This window comes from Rhinoraja longicauda, chromosome 25 (genome assembly GCF_053455715.1).
Source record: "Rhinoraja longicauda isolate Sanriku21f chromosome 25, sRhiLon1.1, whole genome shotgun sequence".
NCBI lineage: Eukaryota > Metazoa > Chordata > Chondrichthyes > Rajiformes > Arhynchobatidae > Rhinoraja > Rhinoraja longicauda.
In genome coordinates this window covers 32,944,363-32,960,402 of record NC_135977.1, presented here as the reverse complement: position 1 = coordinate 32,960,402, position 16,040 = coordinate 32,944,363, and the positions used below count along the sequence as shown (strand labels likewise).

The 16,040-nt window shown below is 45.0% G+C and overlaps 1 protein-coding gene across 1 annotated transcript in view; it reads right to left on the bottom strand.

Moving 5' to 3' along the window:
• Window positions 1-16,040, bottom strand: part of srrm4 (serine/arginine repetitive matrix 4) — a 364,697-nt gene that overhangs the window by 54,118 nt on the left and 294,539 nt on the right. Inside the window, exons 5-6 of the mRNA XM_078421767.1 lie at window positions 2,895-2,930; window positions 2,752-2,802 (exon numbers count right to left, since the gene is read on the bottom strand). Coding sequence (XP_078277893.1) covers window positions 2,752-2,802; window positions 2,895-2,930 — 87 coding nt within the window. The remainder of the gene's footprint in view (window positions 1-2,751; window positions 2,803-2,894; window positions 2,931-16,040) is intronic.

Genomic DNA, 16,040 nt, shown 5'->3' with positions numbered 1-16,040 from the left:
GAAACATTTATTGGTGTAACTGATTGATTTTAGTTCGGTGTGGTGATGAGCTAGGACGATGGGTGGAATGAAGCCCCTGTCCCACTTAGGCGATGTTTTAGGCGACTACAGGTGACTAGGCTGTCTCCACACGGTCACCGGGGTGTCGCCTGTACGGTCGTGAGTCGTCTCCAAAGAGTCGTAGCGTTTTTCTGGTCGCCGCTGGATTTTGAAATGTTTAAAAAATTTCGGCGACTGTTGGTTTGACGCCAATGATCGTAGCTTGACGTCTCCTGACTTAGGTGCTGTCGTAGGTTGTCATCAGGTGACGTAGGTTGTCGCCGGTGCTGACTTCGGTAAATTCCATTGGCGACTACCTACGTCAACCTACGTCTACCGGAGACAGGTATCGACCGGCGTCAAAACCGGAGGCCAAAATGACGTGAATTGTCTTCACTTGTCACCGACACGGTCGTGGCTTGTCGTAGATTGTCGCGGGTGGACATAGGTTGACTTCAGTTGTCGTAGGTTGTCGCCTGTGTGGTCGTAGGTTGTCGTAGGTGCGGTCGTATGTGGACGTCGTAAGTTGCGATGATTGGGTCGCCGGTTGTCGGTAGCTTGCCGTAGCTTGACGTCGACTAGGTGGTAGGTTGTTGTGGCTTGTCGTAGACATTGTCATGGGGGGGGTCCAGTCGCCGGTTTTTCGGTGACCTGCTACGACTATGACAGTCGCCGGCAGTCGCCTAAAAAATCCCCCAAGTGGGACAGGCCCTTTATTGAGCACCTATCATCTAATTGAAGTTGGAGAACAAGATTGAAAGCTTGAGCAGCTTATTTCTGGTCCTATCTTCTTTAGAAGATGCCTCTGAGTAGCGTAGGTTAAGCTCTGAGGATCTTGAGTACAGAGTATTGGGAGCCACTTCACACTTCTCCTCGAAGGCTGCAATCTTCTCCGGCAACAGAGATGAAATCCCTTTCCACAAACAGCCTCCCATCCATTTTCATATGAGGGCTGGTCACACAGTTAAAGTTTGACTGTAGGTTGATTTAGATGGGACAAGTGGAAGAACAAGATTCCCACTGGATTTCAACGCATGGCTTTCCTTTTTGAAAGGAAATATAAAGCTGACATTTGAAAATCCAGAGAACATTAACATTCTGACTTAAAAAGAATTAAAACAAAATATAACTTTAGCATTTGGTAATCTGCACAATTTCTTCAAATGTCAATTCAAAGACTTACATCTTCATTTGAGTCGCCTTTTTTTAATGTTGGTACTGTCTAACTTGTCTAACCTGTGCACTTTGGTGCTTTATGGTGAATATGTTGTTAAGTTAAACAATAATTGATTACAACTGGTTGTTTGTTGACTACTAAAGTATTCTGTATCATTTAAAAGTGATTGTGTGCAATATCAGCATGCAAAGGCTTAATGCATCTGAATAATGCTGATTTAGTCACCAATGTAATAAATGCATTAGCCACACAGTGATGTGGCCGAGCTGTGTTTGCATTTCAGAAATAAGGCGCAATTTCTCATTGTGAGTTGCTTCTGCTATTAAAGACTAATGATATTAGTCTGCACTGTTTTCCACATTCAACTTTGCAAAACCCAACTTGTAAAAACACAATGAGTATGATAAATAACATTGCCAAACTCTTCTGGGAATCCAGAAGAGATATTATCATTTGTGTGATTTTTCAGTGGTTTTACCTCATTCGGTATACAGGGCAGTCAGCCATCATGGAAATTGATGCAGTGTTTCATTTACTGATCATGGATCAGCTTGGATCAGTTCACCGCATTCTTGCTTCTCATTTGAAAGGTGTAAGTGTGAGTCCCAGCCCAGAAATCCACAATGCCGCCTTGACTGAAATTCCAGTGATGTATTGAGAAATCGATTCAATGTCAAAGGTGCCTTAACAACAAGGTACTTTCAAGTGGATATAACAAGTCTCCTGGTTCCATCTGAAGGAGAGTCTTCCTGCCATACTTGCATCATTCAGCTAATCCCACCGTAGGTAATGGTTTGTGAAACCTTTGTAGCTTGTAAATTGCACGTCACATTTACCTATGTAACTGTTGCGTGAACTGTAAAGATTTCTCTCTGTCCCTCCCCCACCCAAGTCTCACCAGCTTCTTGCTCTCACCCAACAAACAGCTAACAATAGCCTGTTTCCTTCATCATCATTACATTTTTGCATATCTTTCCTTCATTGTTCCTTATGTCTCTACATCATCGTCCATATCTCTAATTTCCTATTTTCCCTAACCAGTCTGAAGAAATGGTCTAGACCTGAAACGTCACCCATTCCTTCTCTCCATAGATGCTGCCTGCTCCAGCTTTTTGTGTCTATCTTCGGTTTAAACCAGCGTCTGCAATTCCTTCCTGCAGATAAAGTGAATGAGCCTTATTATCCATTCCTGGAAAGGCTTCCTTTTTATTAAGCAGGCTTAATGAGGATCAACAATAGTTTCTGGAGGACTCTGTCCCGGTGCATTGCACAATATTTCAATTCTTGCCCTCAACCTATGTAAACACATTGACACCTGTGCTACCAGAAGGAAGTTACAACACAGCCAATATAAGTCGCCGTACAGACCATTCAATCCTGGAAGAATTATGCAGATATTCTGACATTTAATGGAGATGCCGCAGAAGAATAATCTTTGGTGCCTACTTTTGCTACTGTGCTGAGACAATGTGAAGAACACACATATAAAAGACTGCTGAATGACCACTTAAAAACCGCTGCAGGATGCGACTTACCTTTTCCGATGCCTTTTCTCGTCTTTTCTCTTTCTCTTTGGACTTTTGGAGCTGTAGGAAAGGATAGGATTTTATTGACAATCAGTAGTTAGGCACAAAACCAATTCAGCAGTTATGAACTTTTTCATCAAATTATCTCATACCTGTGCCGTCGTTTCTTTGTGGACGTTGCCTCTGACCTGCGGATAACACAAATTTGATTAGTTTAGTTTATTGTCACGTGTACCGAGGTACAATGAAAAGCTTTTGTTGCGTGTTATCCAATCAGCGGAAAGACAATACATGATTACAATCGAGCCATTTACAGTGTGCATATACATGATATGGGAATAACGTTTAGTGTGAGGTAAAGCCAGTAAAGTTCGATCAACATAGTCCGCAGGTCACCAATGAGGTAGATCGTAGTTCAGCACTGCTCTCTGGTTGTGGTAGGATGGTTCAGTTGCATGATAACAGCTGGGAAGAAACTGTCCCTGAATCTGGAGGTGTGCGTTTTCACACTTCTATATCTTTTGCCTGATGGGAGAGGGGAGAAGAGGGAGTGGCCAGGGTGCGACTCGTCCTAGATTACGCTGCTGGCCTTGCCGAGGCAGTGTCAGGTGTAAATGGAGTCAATGGAAGGTATGTGTAGGAAAGAACTGCAGATGCTGGTTTAAATCGAAGGTAGGCACAAAATGCTGGAGTAACTCAGCGGGGCATGCAGCTTCTCTGGAGAGAAGGAATGGGTGACGTTTCGGGTCGAGACCCTTCTTCAGACTGATCAGTCCCGAAACGTCACCCATTCATCCTCTGCAGAGATGCTGCCTGTCCCACTGAGTTACTCCAGCATTTTGTGTCAATGGAACGGAGGTTGGTTTGGGCTGCGTCCATAATTCTCTGCGATTTCTTGCGGATGTGTGAGAGGATCAGCACTTTGCATTTGTACATATTAAGTTTCCAATTTTTCCTCTTGAGATACATTAACGAGGCAATTATATCCAATTAGCAGCAATATTAATGAAAGGGAACCATTCAGTGGATTAGGCATAACGATTTTCTTTGATTTAAAATTAATTTAAAAAAAGAAGCTTAGATACAGAAGAGTGAGTGATGTTAAAATGGGAACATTATTATACTATTATTGGAAATCAAACGGTTTGGGGAGATTCTGACACTGAACACTAATTGGGGTTTTGTTACCCCTCATGTTGTCTTTTTAGTTGTGAATGTTTTCATTTGAATAAAAGGTCTAATGTCTAACATGAGGGATGCTGGATTTGAGAAGTCCAGCATTATCTGTGACCTAAGATAAGTAGACACAAAATGCTGGAGTAACTCAGCGGGACAGGCATCATCACTGGAGAGAAGGCAGAGGATTAGACAATAGACAACAGACAATAGACAATAGACAATAGACAATAGGTGCAGGAGGCCATTCGGCCCTTCGAGCCAGCACCACCATTCAATGTGATCATGGCTGATCATTCTCAATCAGTACCCCGTTCCTGCCTTCTCCCCATACCCCCTGACTCCGCTATCCTTAAGAGCTCTATCTAGCTCTCTCTTGAATGCATTCAAGAGGCAGAGAATTCCACAGATTTACAACTCTCTGACTGAAAAGGTTTTTCCTCATCTCCATTCTAAATGGCCTACCCCTTATTCTTAAACTGTGGCCCCTTGTTCTGGATTCCCCCAACATTGGGAACATGTTTCCTGCCTCTAACGTGTCCAACCCCTTAATAATCTTATATGTTTCGATAAGATCCCCTCTCATCCTTCTAAATTTCAGTGTATACAAGCCTAATCGCTCCAGTTTTTCAACATATGACAGCCCCGCCATTCCGGGAATTAACCTAGTAAACCTACGCTGCACGCCCTCAATAGCAAGAATATCCTTCCTCAAATTTGGAGACCAAAACTGCACACAGTACTCCAGGTACAGTCTCACTAGGACTCTGTACAACTGCAGAAGGACCTCTTTGGGTGACGTTTCTGTGAGTCTAATCCAGGCAGCATTCTGGCAGCATTATGCATGTAAAATGTTATCTGTAAACACCATTGAAACAAAAGTACATCACTGTACCTCGGTACATGTGACAATAAGCCAAACTAAACTGAACATTGATCACTATTAATATTTAGTGGTCATTTAGCATTGTGCCCCAGAAGTGTTTGTAGACTGTCTCTGGCAGACGGCATGCAATGTGCTCTGTCTCTTCCAGAATAATTTTTGTTTTTTTAAATAATATTTACAATTCGATATTTGATTGCGTTGAAAAGAACTGCACATCCTGGTTTGAACCAAAGATAGACACAAACGGTCAGCGGATCAGACAGCATCTCTGGAGAAAAGGAATAGGTCATATTTTGGGTCATAGAAACATAGAACATAGTTGCAGAAGGAGGCCATTCAGCCCTTCAAGCCAGCACCGACATTCATTCACATCAATAACCCGTGCCTGCCTTCTCCCCATATCCCTTGATTCCACTAGGTCAAGACCCTTCTTCAAAACCAAGAAGGATCTCGACCCGAAACATCGCCTATTCCTTCTCTCCAGAGATGCTATCTGCCCCGTTGAGTTACTCCAGCTTTTTGTGACTAGATTTGATATTTGATTGAAGGTTGTGTTTTACGTTTCTAACAAAAAAAAGAACTTCTTTCCGTGATATGTCTGTGACAATGACTACATTTGTATTTACTAGTTCCTTCACTCAATGCAAATTAGTTTAGTTTAGTTTTGAGATACTGCGTGGAAACAGGCTCTTTGGCCCACCGAGTGGCGATGACCAGCGATCATCGCTACACTAGGTCTATCCTGGGCAATTGGGGACAATTTACTGAAGCCAATTAACCAGCAACACTGCACATCTTTGGAATGTGGGAGTAAACCAGCGCCCCTGGAGAAAACCCACACAGTCACAGCAAGAATGTACAAACTCCGTACAGACAGCACCCACATTCAAGATCAACCTGGGTCTTTGGCGCTGTAAGGCAGCAACTCTACCGCTGCGTTACTGTGCCACCTAATGTGAACCACCTGGGAACACTCAGCAGGTCAGGCAGTGTCTGTGTGTCCTTTTTTGCTCCTACCTCTTGGTTTAAATTGATGCAGAATCCAGCCATGGGACCTCAGTCACCGCACAGCCCAAAGTGGTTCAGATCCTTAGGCAATGGCAGAGCGTGGGCAAAATACATAAAACAGTTGCCCACACTTCTTCCCACCCTGCCTCCTGCAAAGATTACCCTCTACTCCCAATTCCTATGTCTACGCCGCATCTGTGCCCAAGGTGAGGTGTTCCATACCAGGACATGGAAGATGCCCTCATTCTCTCGGGAATGGGGGTTCCCCTCTTGCATCATCGATGAGGCCCTCACATGGGTCTGCTCGATATCCCGCATCTCCGCTCTTGCTCCACCTAGCCCCAGACGCAATAGGGACCCTATTCCTCACTAGACCCCCAAGTCCTCACCTTTCACCCCATCAGCCGTCGCATACACCACCATCAGTCATTTCAGGTGAGGCAGAGGTTCACTTGCACCTCCTCTAACCTCATCTATTGTATCCACTGTTCCAGGTGTGGACTCCTGTATATCGGCGAGAAGGATCGCAGGCTCGGCGATCGCTTCGGGAAACATCTTCGCTCAGTCCGCCTAGACCTCAATAAACAATAGACAATTGGTGCAGGAAGAGGCCATTCGGCCCTTCGAGCCAGCACCGCCATTCAATGTGATCATGGCTGATCATTCTCAATCAGTACCCCGCTCCTGCCTTCTCCCCATACCCCCTGACTCCGCTATCCTTAAGAGCTCTATCTAGCTCCCTCTTGAATGCTCTAGCCTACCCGATCTCCCGGATGCTACACCGGCCCATTCCCACACTGACCTTTCTGACCTGGGCCATCTCCAGGGTCAGAGTGAGGCCAAACCTCATATTTCACTTGGGCAGCTTATCAATATTACCAGAAGTATCAATATTGATTTCTCTAACTTTAAGTAACCCCCGCTTTCCCTCTCTCTCCGTCCATCCCCCACCCTAGTTCTCCGACTAGTTCCACTGTCCTCCTGATTAATGTTACTGGTTGTTTGCCTCGTTGTCACCTTCCAACAATGATCCATGGGTGTGTAGGAAAATAACTGCAGATGCTGGTTCAAATTGAAGGTAGACATAAAATGCTGGAGTAACTCAGTGGATCAGGCAGCATCTCAGGAGGGAAGGAATGGGTGACGTTTCGGGTCGAGACCCTTCTTCAGACAGATGTCAGGGGAGGGGGCGGGACAAAGATGGGATGCAGTAGGAGGCAGGAAGACAGTGGGAGAACTGGGAAGGGGGAGAGGAAAGAGAAGGACAGAGGAGCTATCTGAAGTTGGAGAAGTCAATGTTCGTACCGCTCGGATGTAATCTGCCCAAGTGAAATATGAGATGCTGTTCCTCCAATTTGCGCTGAACTGTACCTTGCTGTGATCATCGTCTGCTTTGACCTGTTCTTTTCACACCTTACATGCCCTTTGTACCCTTCCATATCCAGTTTCCCTCTCCCCTGACTCTCAGTCTGAAGAAGGGTCTCAACCCGATTCCCTCTCTCCAGAGATGCTGCCTGTCCCGCTGAGTTACTCCAGCATTTTGTGTCTACCTTCTGCTTAAATTGAAACTTGTAGGCACAGTGACTGCAAAAATAGAAACTGAGACTGGCACAAAATGGAAATTTGCTTCAATAAAGGTGTGAGCGGCATATAGCTGCAAGCTGCACTCAAAATCAGGTGGGTTTTTCAGAATTGATTTTGCAGTTCAAGTTCCCACTCAAACTAATTTCCATAATTACAAGAGCAAACTCCTCCATGACCTGCGCAATCAGAAAGTCATTTTAAAAATAGATTGTGGTTTAAAATATATTGTATGAAGAAGTGTGGTCACTGCCACAGTTTGCTCAATGCAGCTGGAAATGGATTTAACAAAGTCAATATGGATCACTCATCAGAGCATCTCATCCACCATCTGTGAGTGTCCCGTTAAAATCATTAAAAAAGACTGCATACAACAAATTACTGGCGACATCGGTATTTACTACGCAGTTTTTAAACGACATTATTAATGTTATTATTGATTATATTTTTAAATGTGCCCGACAGTGATGTATCTCCAAGGTTTCACCTTCATCCCAAGAGCCACTTTGGCCACCCCTTACACATGCAATCAGCACAACTTTGGCCCCTTAGCAGAAGCATTCACATCGTGGGGCTGGAAACTGGAAGTGCCCTGAGCTAACTCTGTTACCACCATCATCTACTGTACAAGTGATGGCTCCCACTGATTGTCGCCGGAAGCTTGTACCATTTCCAGGACGGACACAGCAATGTCAACATTTGAAACATAGATGATGGATACGAAAGACGAAAAAGCACAACTTTGATGGGGATTGATTAGATCTGGGCACTTGGCCAATGTTGTTCGTGAGACAGCTTCAGGCACAAAGCTTTTTTGAACTTGCTCAAAAGTTGGTTACATTTTGATTTACATTGGGGTTAACTTGAACTGGGAATTTATGATCTTTTATGCTGTTTTGTCTCATTTCAGATGATCCATAGAAACATAGAAATGTAGAAAATAGATGCCACTCGGCCCTTCGAGCCAGCACCGCCATTCAATATGATCATGGCTGATCATCCACAATCAGTGCCCCATTCCTACTTTCTCCCCATGTCCCTTGATTCCGTTAGCCCTAAGAGCTATAACTAACTCGGTCTTGAATACATCCAGTGAATTAGCCTCCACCGCCTTCTGTGGCAGAGACAGATTCACAACTCTCTGGGTGAATTTTCTTTGCCTCATCTCAGTCCTAAATGGCCTACCCCTTATTCTTAAACTGTGACCCCTAGTTCTGAACTCCCCCAACATGGGGAACATTTTTCATGCATCGAGCCTGTCCAATCCCTTAAGAATTTGACATGTTTCTATAAGATCTGATAGAATAGACAATAGACAATAGCAAAGCTGGCTACAATCTACAATGCCCGACTCTCTCTTTAAAGTCCCTGATAGAATAGACAAAATGTTTCTATAAGATCCTATGATATAAGTCTAGGATGAACGAAGACTACATCTGGTGCACTGTTTGGCTACGCACTGCGTATCAGTATGCTTTGTTTGCCTTGTGTTTTGGTTTGTTGTTTAATGTTTGTCTAACTTGTTGTGTTTCGTGCAAAGTGTGAGTAGAGTACCCTGGAAACTAAACTTTTGATTCTGTGGATAATTATTGGCCTCTGCGGACCATGTCTGTCGGTGCAATTTCCACCAACACGCCTGAGTGGCTCGCTCGTACAGTTGAGAGACTTTGCTGGAGCTCGGGAGATGACATCAAGCCACTGTTACCGTTCTATGGTGGATAACATCCCTCAGGAGCTGTTAAGAACTAACTAGAGAAAGAAACGAGGAAGGAGAGGCGGCATTCGGGAATCGCCAACGGCGGAGGTTCAATCGGCCACCCCTTCCATCTATCGTTCTCACAAACCTGCGGTCTTTGAGCAACATTGTGGACGTGATACACAAGGTACTGTAACGCATTTCGTGAGGCTTCTTTGTTATGCTTCACGGAGAGCTGGCTGCAATCTACAATGCCCGACTCTCTCTTTGAAGTCCTTGGCTTCACCCTTGCACACGCAGACAGGGATAGAGACTCGGGGAAAACCAGGGGAGGCGGTATTTGCGTGTACAGAAACGATCTATGGTGCCGATTACACTCAGTTAAATGTAAAATCTGTGATCCCAATGTAGAAATCCTCGGCATGACGTTAAGACATTTTATTTGCCTAGAGAGTTTGGGTGTATTTTGCTGTTTGTTGTATATGCACCTCCCTATGGCAAAGCATCACAAGTGACCGGCACCATAGCTGACTGTGTTCATGAGTTACAACTCCACTACCCAGACGCACCGGCAATGGTGCTCGGGGACTTGAACCAGTGTAACTTAGAGATTGTGCTACCCGGTTTCGAACAGAATGTCACAGACCAGACCAGAAAAGACAATATCCTGCACAAGTGTTTTGTAAATGTTAAAGGTGCTCAAGTGTCTAAGTGTGGGCCACATTCTGATCATAAGGTTGTGCATATTATCCCAGTGTATAAGACCAATCTCAAGAGAAGTAGACCATAGAAACATAGAAACATAGAAAATAGGTGCAGGAGTAGGTCATTCGGCCCTTCGAGCCTGCACCGCCATTCAATATGATTATGGCTGATCATCCAGCTCAGTAACCTGTACCTGCCTTCTCTCCATACCCCCTGATCCCTTTAGCCATAACGGCCACATCTAACTCCCTCTTAAATATAGCCAATGAACTAGTCTCAACTACCTTCTGTGGCAGAGAATTCCACAGACTCACCACTCTCTGTGTGAAGAAATGTTTTCTCATCTCGGTCCTAAAAGACTTCCCCCTTATCCTTAAACTGTGACCCCTGGTTCTGGACTTCCCCAACATCGGGAACAATCTTCCCGCATCTAGCCTCTCCAACCCCTTAAGAATTTTATATGTTTCTATAAGATCCCCCCTCAGTCTTCTAAATGCCAGCGAGTACAAGCCCAGTCTATCCAGTCTAGGAAAAAAAAGTGATAAGGACATGGACAAATTAAAGTAGGGAACAACTCAAAGGCTGTTTTGATTTGACAAATTGGGAAATATTTCAGGAGGGGTCACGAGATGAAATAACTACAGTTACAAATGATCACATAAATGTTTGTGTACAGGTGCTTGCCCCCACAAAGGAGATTAGAATCTATCCAAATAATAAATCATATGTGACTAAGGACAGAAAAAAAGGTTACAATTACAAGGAAAGTGGCTTTTAAAAGCAAAGATTCTAGAGTGCTTAAACAGACAGAAAAAGAGCTGAAAATTAAATTGAGGAAGCACACAGACAGCTTGACACACAGACAGCTTGACACACAGACAGCTTGACACACAGACAGCTTGACACACAGACAGCTTGACACACAGACAGCTTGGCACACAGACAGCTTGGCACACAGACAGCTTCTGGAAAACGCTTTTAAAGCAACAAACCCCCAAAAGGTGTGGGATACCATGAAAACTATGACAGGAATGTCACCTATAACTAAACCTATTGTGACAGACAATGATTTTTAGATTTTTAGATTTTTAGATTTAGAGATACAGTGCGGAAACAGGCCCTTCGGCCCACCGGGTCCGCGCCGCCCAGCGATCCCCGCACATTAACACTATCCTACCCACACTAGGGACAATTTTTACATTTGCACAGCCAATTAACCTACACACCTGTGCGTCTTTGGAGTGTGGGAGGAAACCGGAGATCTCGGAGAAAACCCACACAGGTCACGGGAAGAACGTACAAACTCCGTACAGACGGCGCCCGTAGTCAGGATCGAACCCGAGTCTCTGGCGCTGCATTCGCTGTAAGGCAGCAACTCTACCTCTGCGCCACCGTGCCGCCCGTGCTTTTTGTTTTGCCAATGATCTGAACACCTTCTTTACCAGATTTCAATCACTAGATAATTCTGTTAAGTGCGCCGAAATACTTAATACTGTTACACCTGCTACCTCTGATAGAATTGTCATCACTGTCGAAGATGTTAGGAAAACATTTCTGTGTACAAATACCAAGAAAGCCACTGGGCCAGATGAGTGCAGCTCTTTTCTTTTGAAGAACTTTGCAACTGAGCTGGCTCCAGTGTGGCAACCAATCTTTCAGGCTTCCATAGACACACACACTGCCCTTCTGTTATGGAACAGTTCGCATATAAAACCATTACCCAAAATTCCATGTCCAAAAGAACATAAGGAATTTAGACCGATAGCCCTTACGTCAGTGGTTATGAAATCTCTAGAAAGAATTCTGCTCCAATATCTTGTCAGTACAACAAAAGACAAACTTGACCCTTACCAATTTGCGTACAAGCAGGGTTGTAGTACAGAAGATGCTGTTGCCACTCTGATTCATATCATCAATAAACAGTTAGACAAACCTAACACCTATGCAAGACCCCTCTTTCTAGATTTTTCGTCAGCTGTCAACACAATCCAAGCAGACTTTTTGGTGTCAAAAATGGTCCAGCAGGAATTGAACCCATACTTGATTCACTGGTATGCCTCTTTCCTCAATAACAGAGTCCAGCTCGTAAAGGTGAACTAAACACTTTCATCTGCCATCAGGACCAATGATGGGGCTCCACAGGGTTGTGTGAGTTCAGCTATGCTTTTTATTTTTTACACTGACGACTGTCGCACAGATTAACCAAATCAATACATTCTAAAGTATTCTGATGATACAGTTTTAATACAGTCCGCCTCAACCAACCTGATCTCCCGGTGGCTGAGCACTTCAACTCCCCCTTCCACTCCCAGTCTGACCTTTCTGTCATGGGCCTCCTCCAGTGCCATAGTGAGGCCCACAGGGAATTGGAGGAACAGCACCTCATATTTCGCTTGGGCAGCTTGCAGCCCAGCGGTATGAACAGTGACTTCTCCAACTTTAGATAGTTCCTCTGTCCCTCTCTTCCCCACCCCCTTCCCAGATCTCCCACTGTCTTCCTGTCTCCACCTATATCCTTCCTTTGTCCCGCCCCGACATCAGTCTGAAGAAGGGTCTCGACCTAAAACGTCACCCATTCCTTTTCTCCTGAGATGCTGCCTGACCTGCTGAGTTACTCCAGCATTTTGTGAAATAAATACAGTTTTAATATCTCTGTTGAGTAAGTCAGACAACCCCGAGCTGCACCAACATGACGTAAACGAAGTGGTCGAGTGGAGTGATCATAATGCTCTTGAGATCAATACAAAGAAAACGGAAGAAATAGTATTTAGTTCACCATCAGACTTATATTTCCTATTGTTATCCATAATGAAAAAATCAAGCAGATGTGTTCATTTAAATACTTGGGTGTAATGATAGACCATCTGCTATCCTGGAAATACCACATTGAATCTGTCTGCAAAAGGACAAAACAAAGAATTTATTTTCTCTGCCGCCTTAGGTCCTTTGGGGCGAGTAGACAAATTCTTCTCTTGTTCCTTATTTCTGTGATTATGAGTGTTCTTCAGTATTGTAATACTACATGCTACAAGTGTTTGTCCACCACTTTAAAGTCAAAACTGCTCCACCAAATGAAAATCTGCTCAAAGATCGTCGGTCAACCCCTTGAGAAACTCTATGAATCAGCCTGCCACAATAACATGCTAAGGTTGGCCAACAACATTGTCTCTGACCCCGACCATGTCCTGAACAGTGAATACGAATTGTTACCATCAAATCAGAGGTACAGGGTACCAAGATTTAATAAGGATAGACTGAAGCACTCTTTTGTGCACCAGTCAATCCTGAAACTAAACATAGAACTTAATCCCAGATCAAATGTACGTTGAAGGGCCTTGAATGTGTCGTTATTTGTGATTGTAATGTTATGGTGAATATTTGTATCCTCGTTTCTTGTCTTACATTCTTTGTGTTTGTTGACGTTGCAAGTGGAGCTGCCGAGATGCAATAAAAAATTTAGACTTGATCTGACAATAAAGTATTATCGAATCGTATCATATAAGATAAAATAGTCAGAGAGTAACACTGCGTGTAAACAGACCATTTGGCCCAGGTCTACACAGGCCATCAAGCACCTTTTTACATTAATCCTACATCAATCCTGTTTAGTTTAGAGATACAGCACGGAAACAGGCCCTTCGGCCCACCGGGTCCGCACCGACCAGCGATCCCCGCACATTAACACTATCCTACACACACTGGGGACAATTTTTCCATTTACCAAGCCAATTAACCTACAAACCTGTATGTCTTTGGAGTGTGGGTGGAAACTGAAGACCTCACAGAAAACCCACGCAGGTCACGGGGAGAACGTACAAACTCCGTACAGACAGCACCCGCAGTCAGGATCGAACCCGGGTCTCCGGCGCAGCATTCGCTGTAAGGCAGCAACTCTACCGCTACGCCACCGTGACCGGCCTCCACTCTGCACCCATCAACCTGCCGAGGTGCCTGGCGGCGGAGGCCTTCCCGAGGTGCCACCGCCAGGGTGCCTGTCGAAGGTTTGTTGGTTGGCGGGACCTCGAGCGAAGGCTCGGCGGTCGACGAACCGGGCCCCCACCCACACCACCCAAAGGCTCAGCAGTCGATGGGACCTCGCCTGCGGGCTCGTTGGACAGCAGGTCCAGGAACCTCCCGAAGGCTCGTGGGACAGCTGGGCCAGGAACCCGTGCAAAGGCTAGTAGTGGGAAGGTATAACCGGGAAGGTCTTGGAATCGTTGGATGTGTGCTGAGGAGCGTGGGCCGGTGGGAGGGTGAACCGGGGAAATATCTCCTGCGCCTTAAAGGTCGGCTGTAGGAGGCGCACCGGGACACAAAGATGGCTAGACGAGGGGAGGAGAGGGACGGGAATTACTCCATTGCATCAACCGGACTTTGAACTTCGAATAATGGCAGCAAATAAAGCGGTGCCCACGTGTAATATATACAAAAACAAATTCACAGCGCAGTGGAATAGGTGACAAATAAAGGACTATTGAACTTTGCCAGATTTTACTATTCAGATTTTAGATTTAGATTTAGAGATACAGCGCATAAACAGGCCCTTCGGCCCACCGGGTCCGCGCCACCCAGCGATCCCCGCACACTAACGCTATCCTACACCCACTAGGAACAATTTTTACATTTACCCAGCCAATTAACCTACATACCTGCACGTCTTTGGAGTGTGGGAGGAAACCGAAGATCTCGGAGAAACCCCACGCAGGTAACGTACAAACTCCGTACAGACGGCGCCCGTAGTCAGGATCGAACCTGAGTCTCTGGCGCTGCATTCGCTGTAAGGCAGCAACTCTACCGCTGCGCGACTGTGCCACCCACCTACACAATGGGCTCATGAGGGCGAGTTAACCTACCAACCCACGTGTTTGTGGAAGGTGATCACATTGCCACAGAAACACATACTGTCACAGGGAGACATGGACAACTCCAGAGGTGAGTGTGGGTCACTGGAGCAGTGAGGCAGCAAGTCAAGTGGCTGAGTGCCTGGTAATGCAGCCTGTAATCGGGTGTGCCAGTGTGCTGCAGTTGTACGAGGAAGATTTCACATTCAAGGCAAGCTTTTGTTCCCATCATTCTCACTGTACGTTTGATTATTTGAATGTATACAGTAAATGATAAACAGAAATATGTAGAATCCTAGCACAGCAACAGGCCCATCCTCCCAGCTCATCCATCCTAACCAAGATGCTTAACCAAGCACATCCAACTTGCCTGCACTTGATCCATATCTCTCCAAACCTTTTCAGTGAATGTTCCTGTCCACGTGTCTGTTAAGTGTCTTACTTTTACCGGTCTCTACCACTTCCTCTGACAGCTTATTCCAAACAATATACTCACAACCCTCTGCGTGAAAATGTCGTCTCTCAACTTCTTATTAAATCTTTTGCTTCTTCCCTTAAACCGCAATCAAGGGATATGGGGAAAAAGCAGGAACGGGGTACTGATTGTGGATGATCAGCCATGATCATATTGAATGGCGGTGCTGGCTCGAAGGGTCGAATGGCCTCCTCCTGCACCTATTTTCTATGTTTCTATGTTTCTGCCTATGTCCTCTAGTATTTGACTCCCTGACACTGGGGAAGATTCTGTGGCTATTAATCTTAACAACATCCCACATAATTGTATATATCTCCATAAGATCACCCTCAATGCCTTGCCCTACAGGGGGAAAGACCCAGGTCTGCTTATAGCTCAAACCGTCTAGAGCCAGTAACAAGTTTGCAAATCTTTGTGGCATCCGTCATAGGCCATTCTTAGTCAGGTGTGTGACCAGAAATGTGAAAGATTGTGGAATACATCTCTTCTAATTCTGAAAGCATTACAGGTATATTGTTTTGTACTGTATATATGTCAAAGTTTATCAAGTGAAATTTTTATATGTCACGCTGACAATGTTTGTTTAGGATTAGAGGTCAAATATGACTGGTCACGTATGTGACCAGGTGAGGTCACACACGTGACTAAGAATGGCCCTACAGATTAATGACCTGGGGACACAGAAGTGTACACTGTACACATTTGGCCTCAACAAAATCTTGTAAAGTTGGAACATGGGATCCGAACCTCTGTAGTCAGTATTTATTCACAAAATGCTGGAGTAATTTAGCAGGACAGGCAGCATCTCAGGAGAGAAGGAATGGGTGACGTTTCGGGTCGAGACCCTTCTTCAGACTGATGTCAGGGGGGCGGGTCAAAGGAAGGATATAGGTGGAGACAGGAAGACAGTGGGAGAACTGGGAAGGGGGA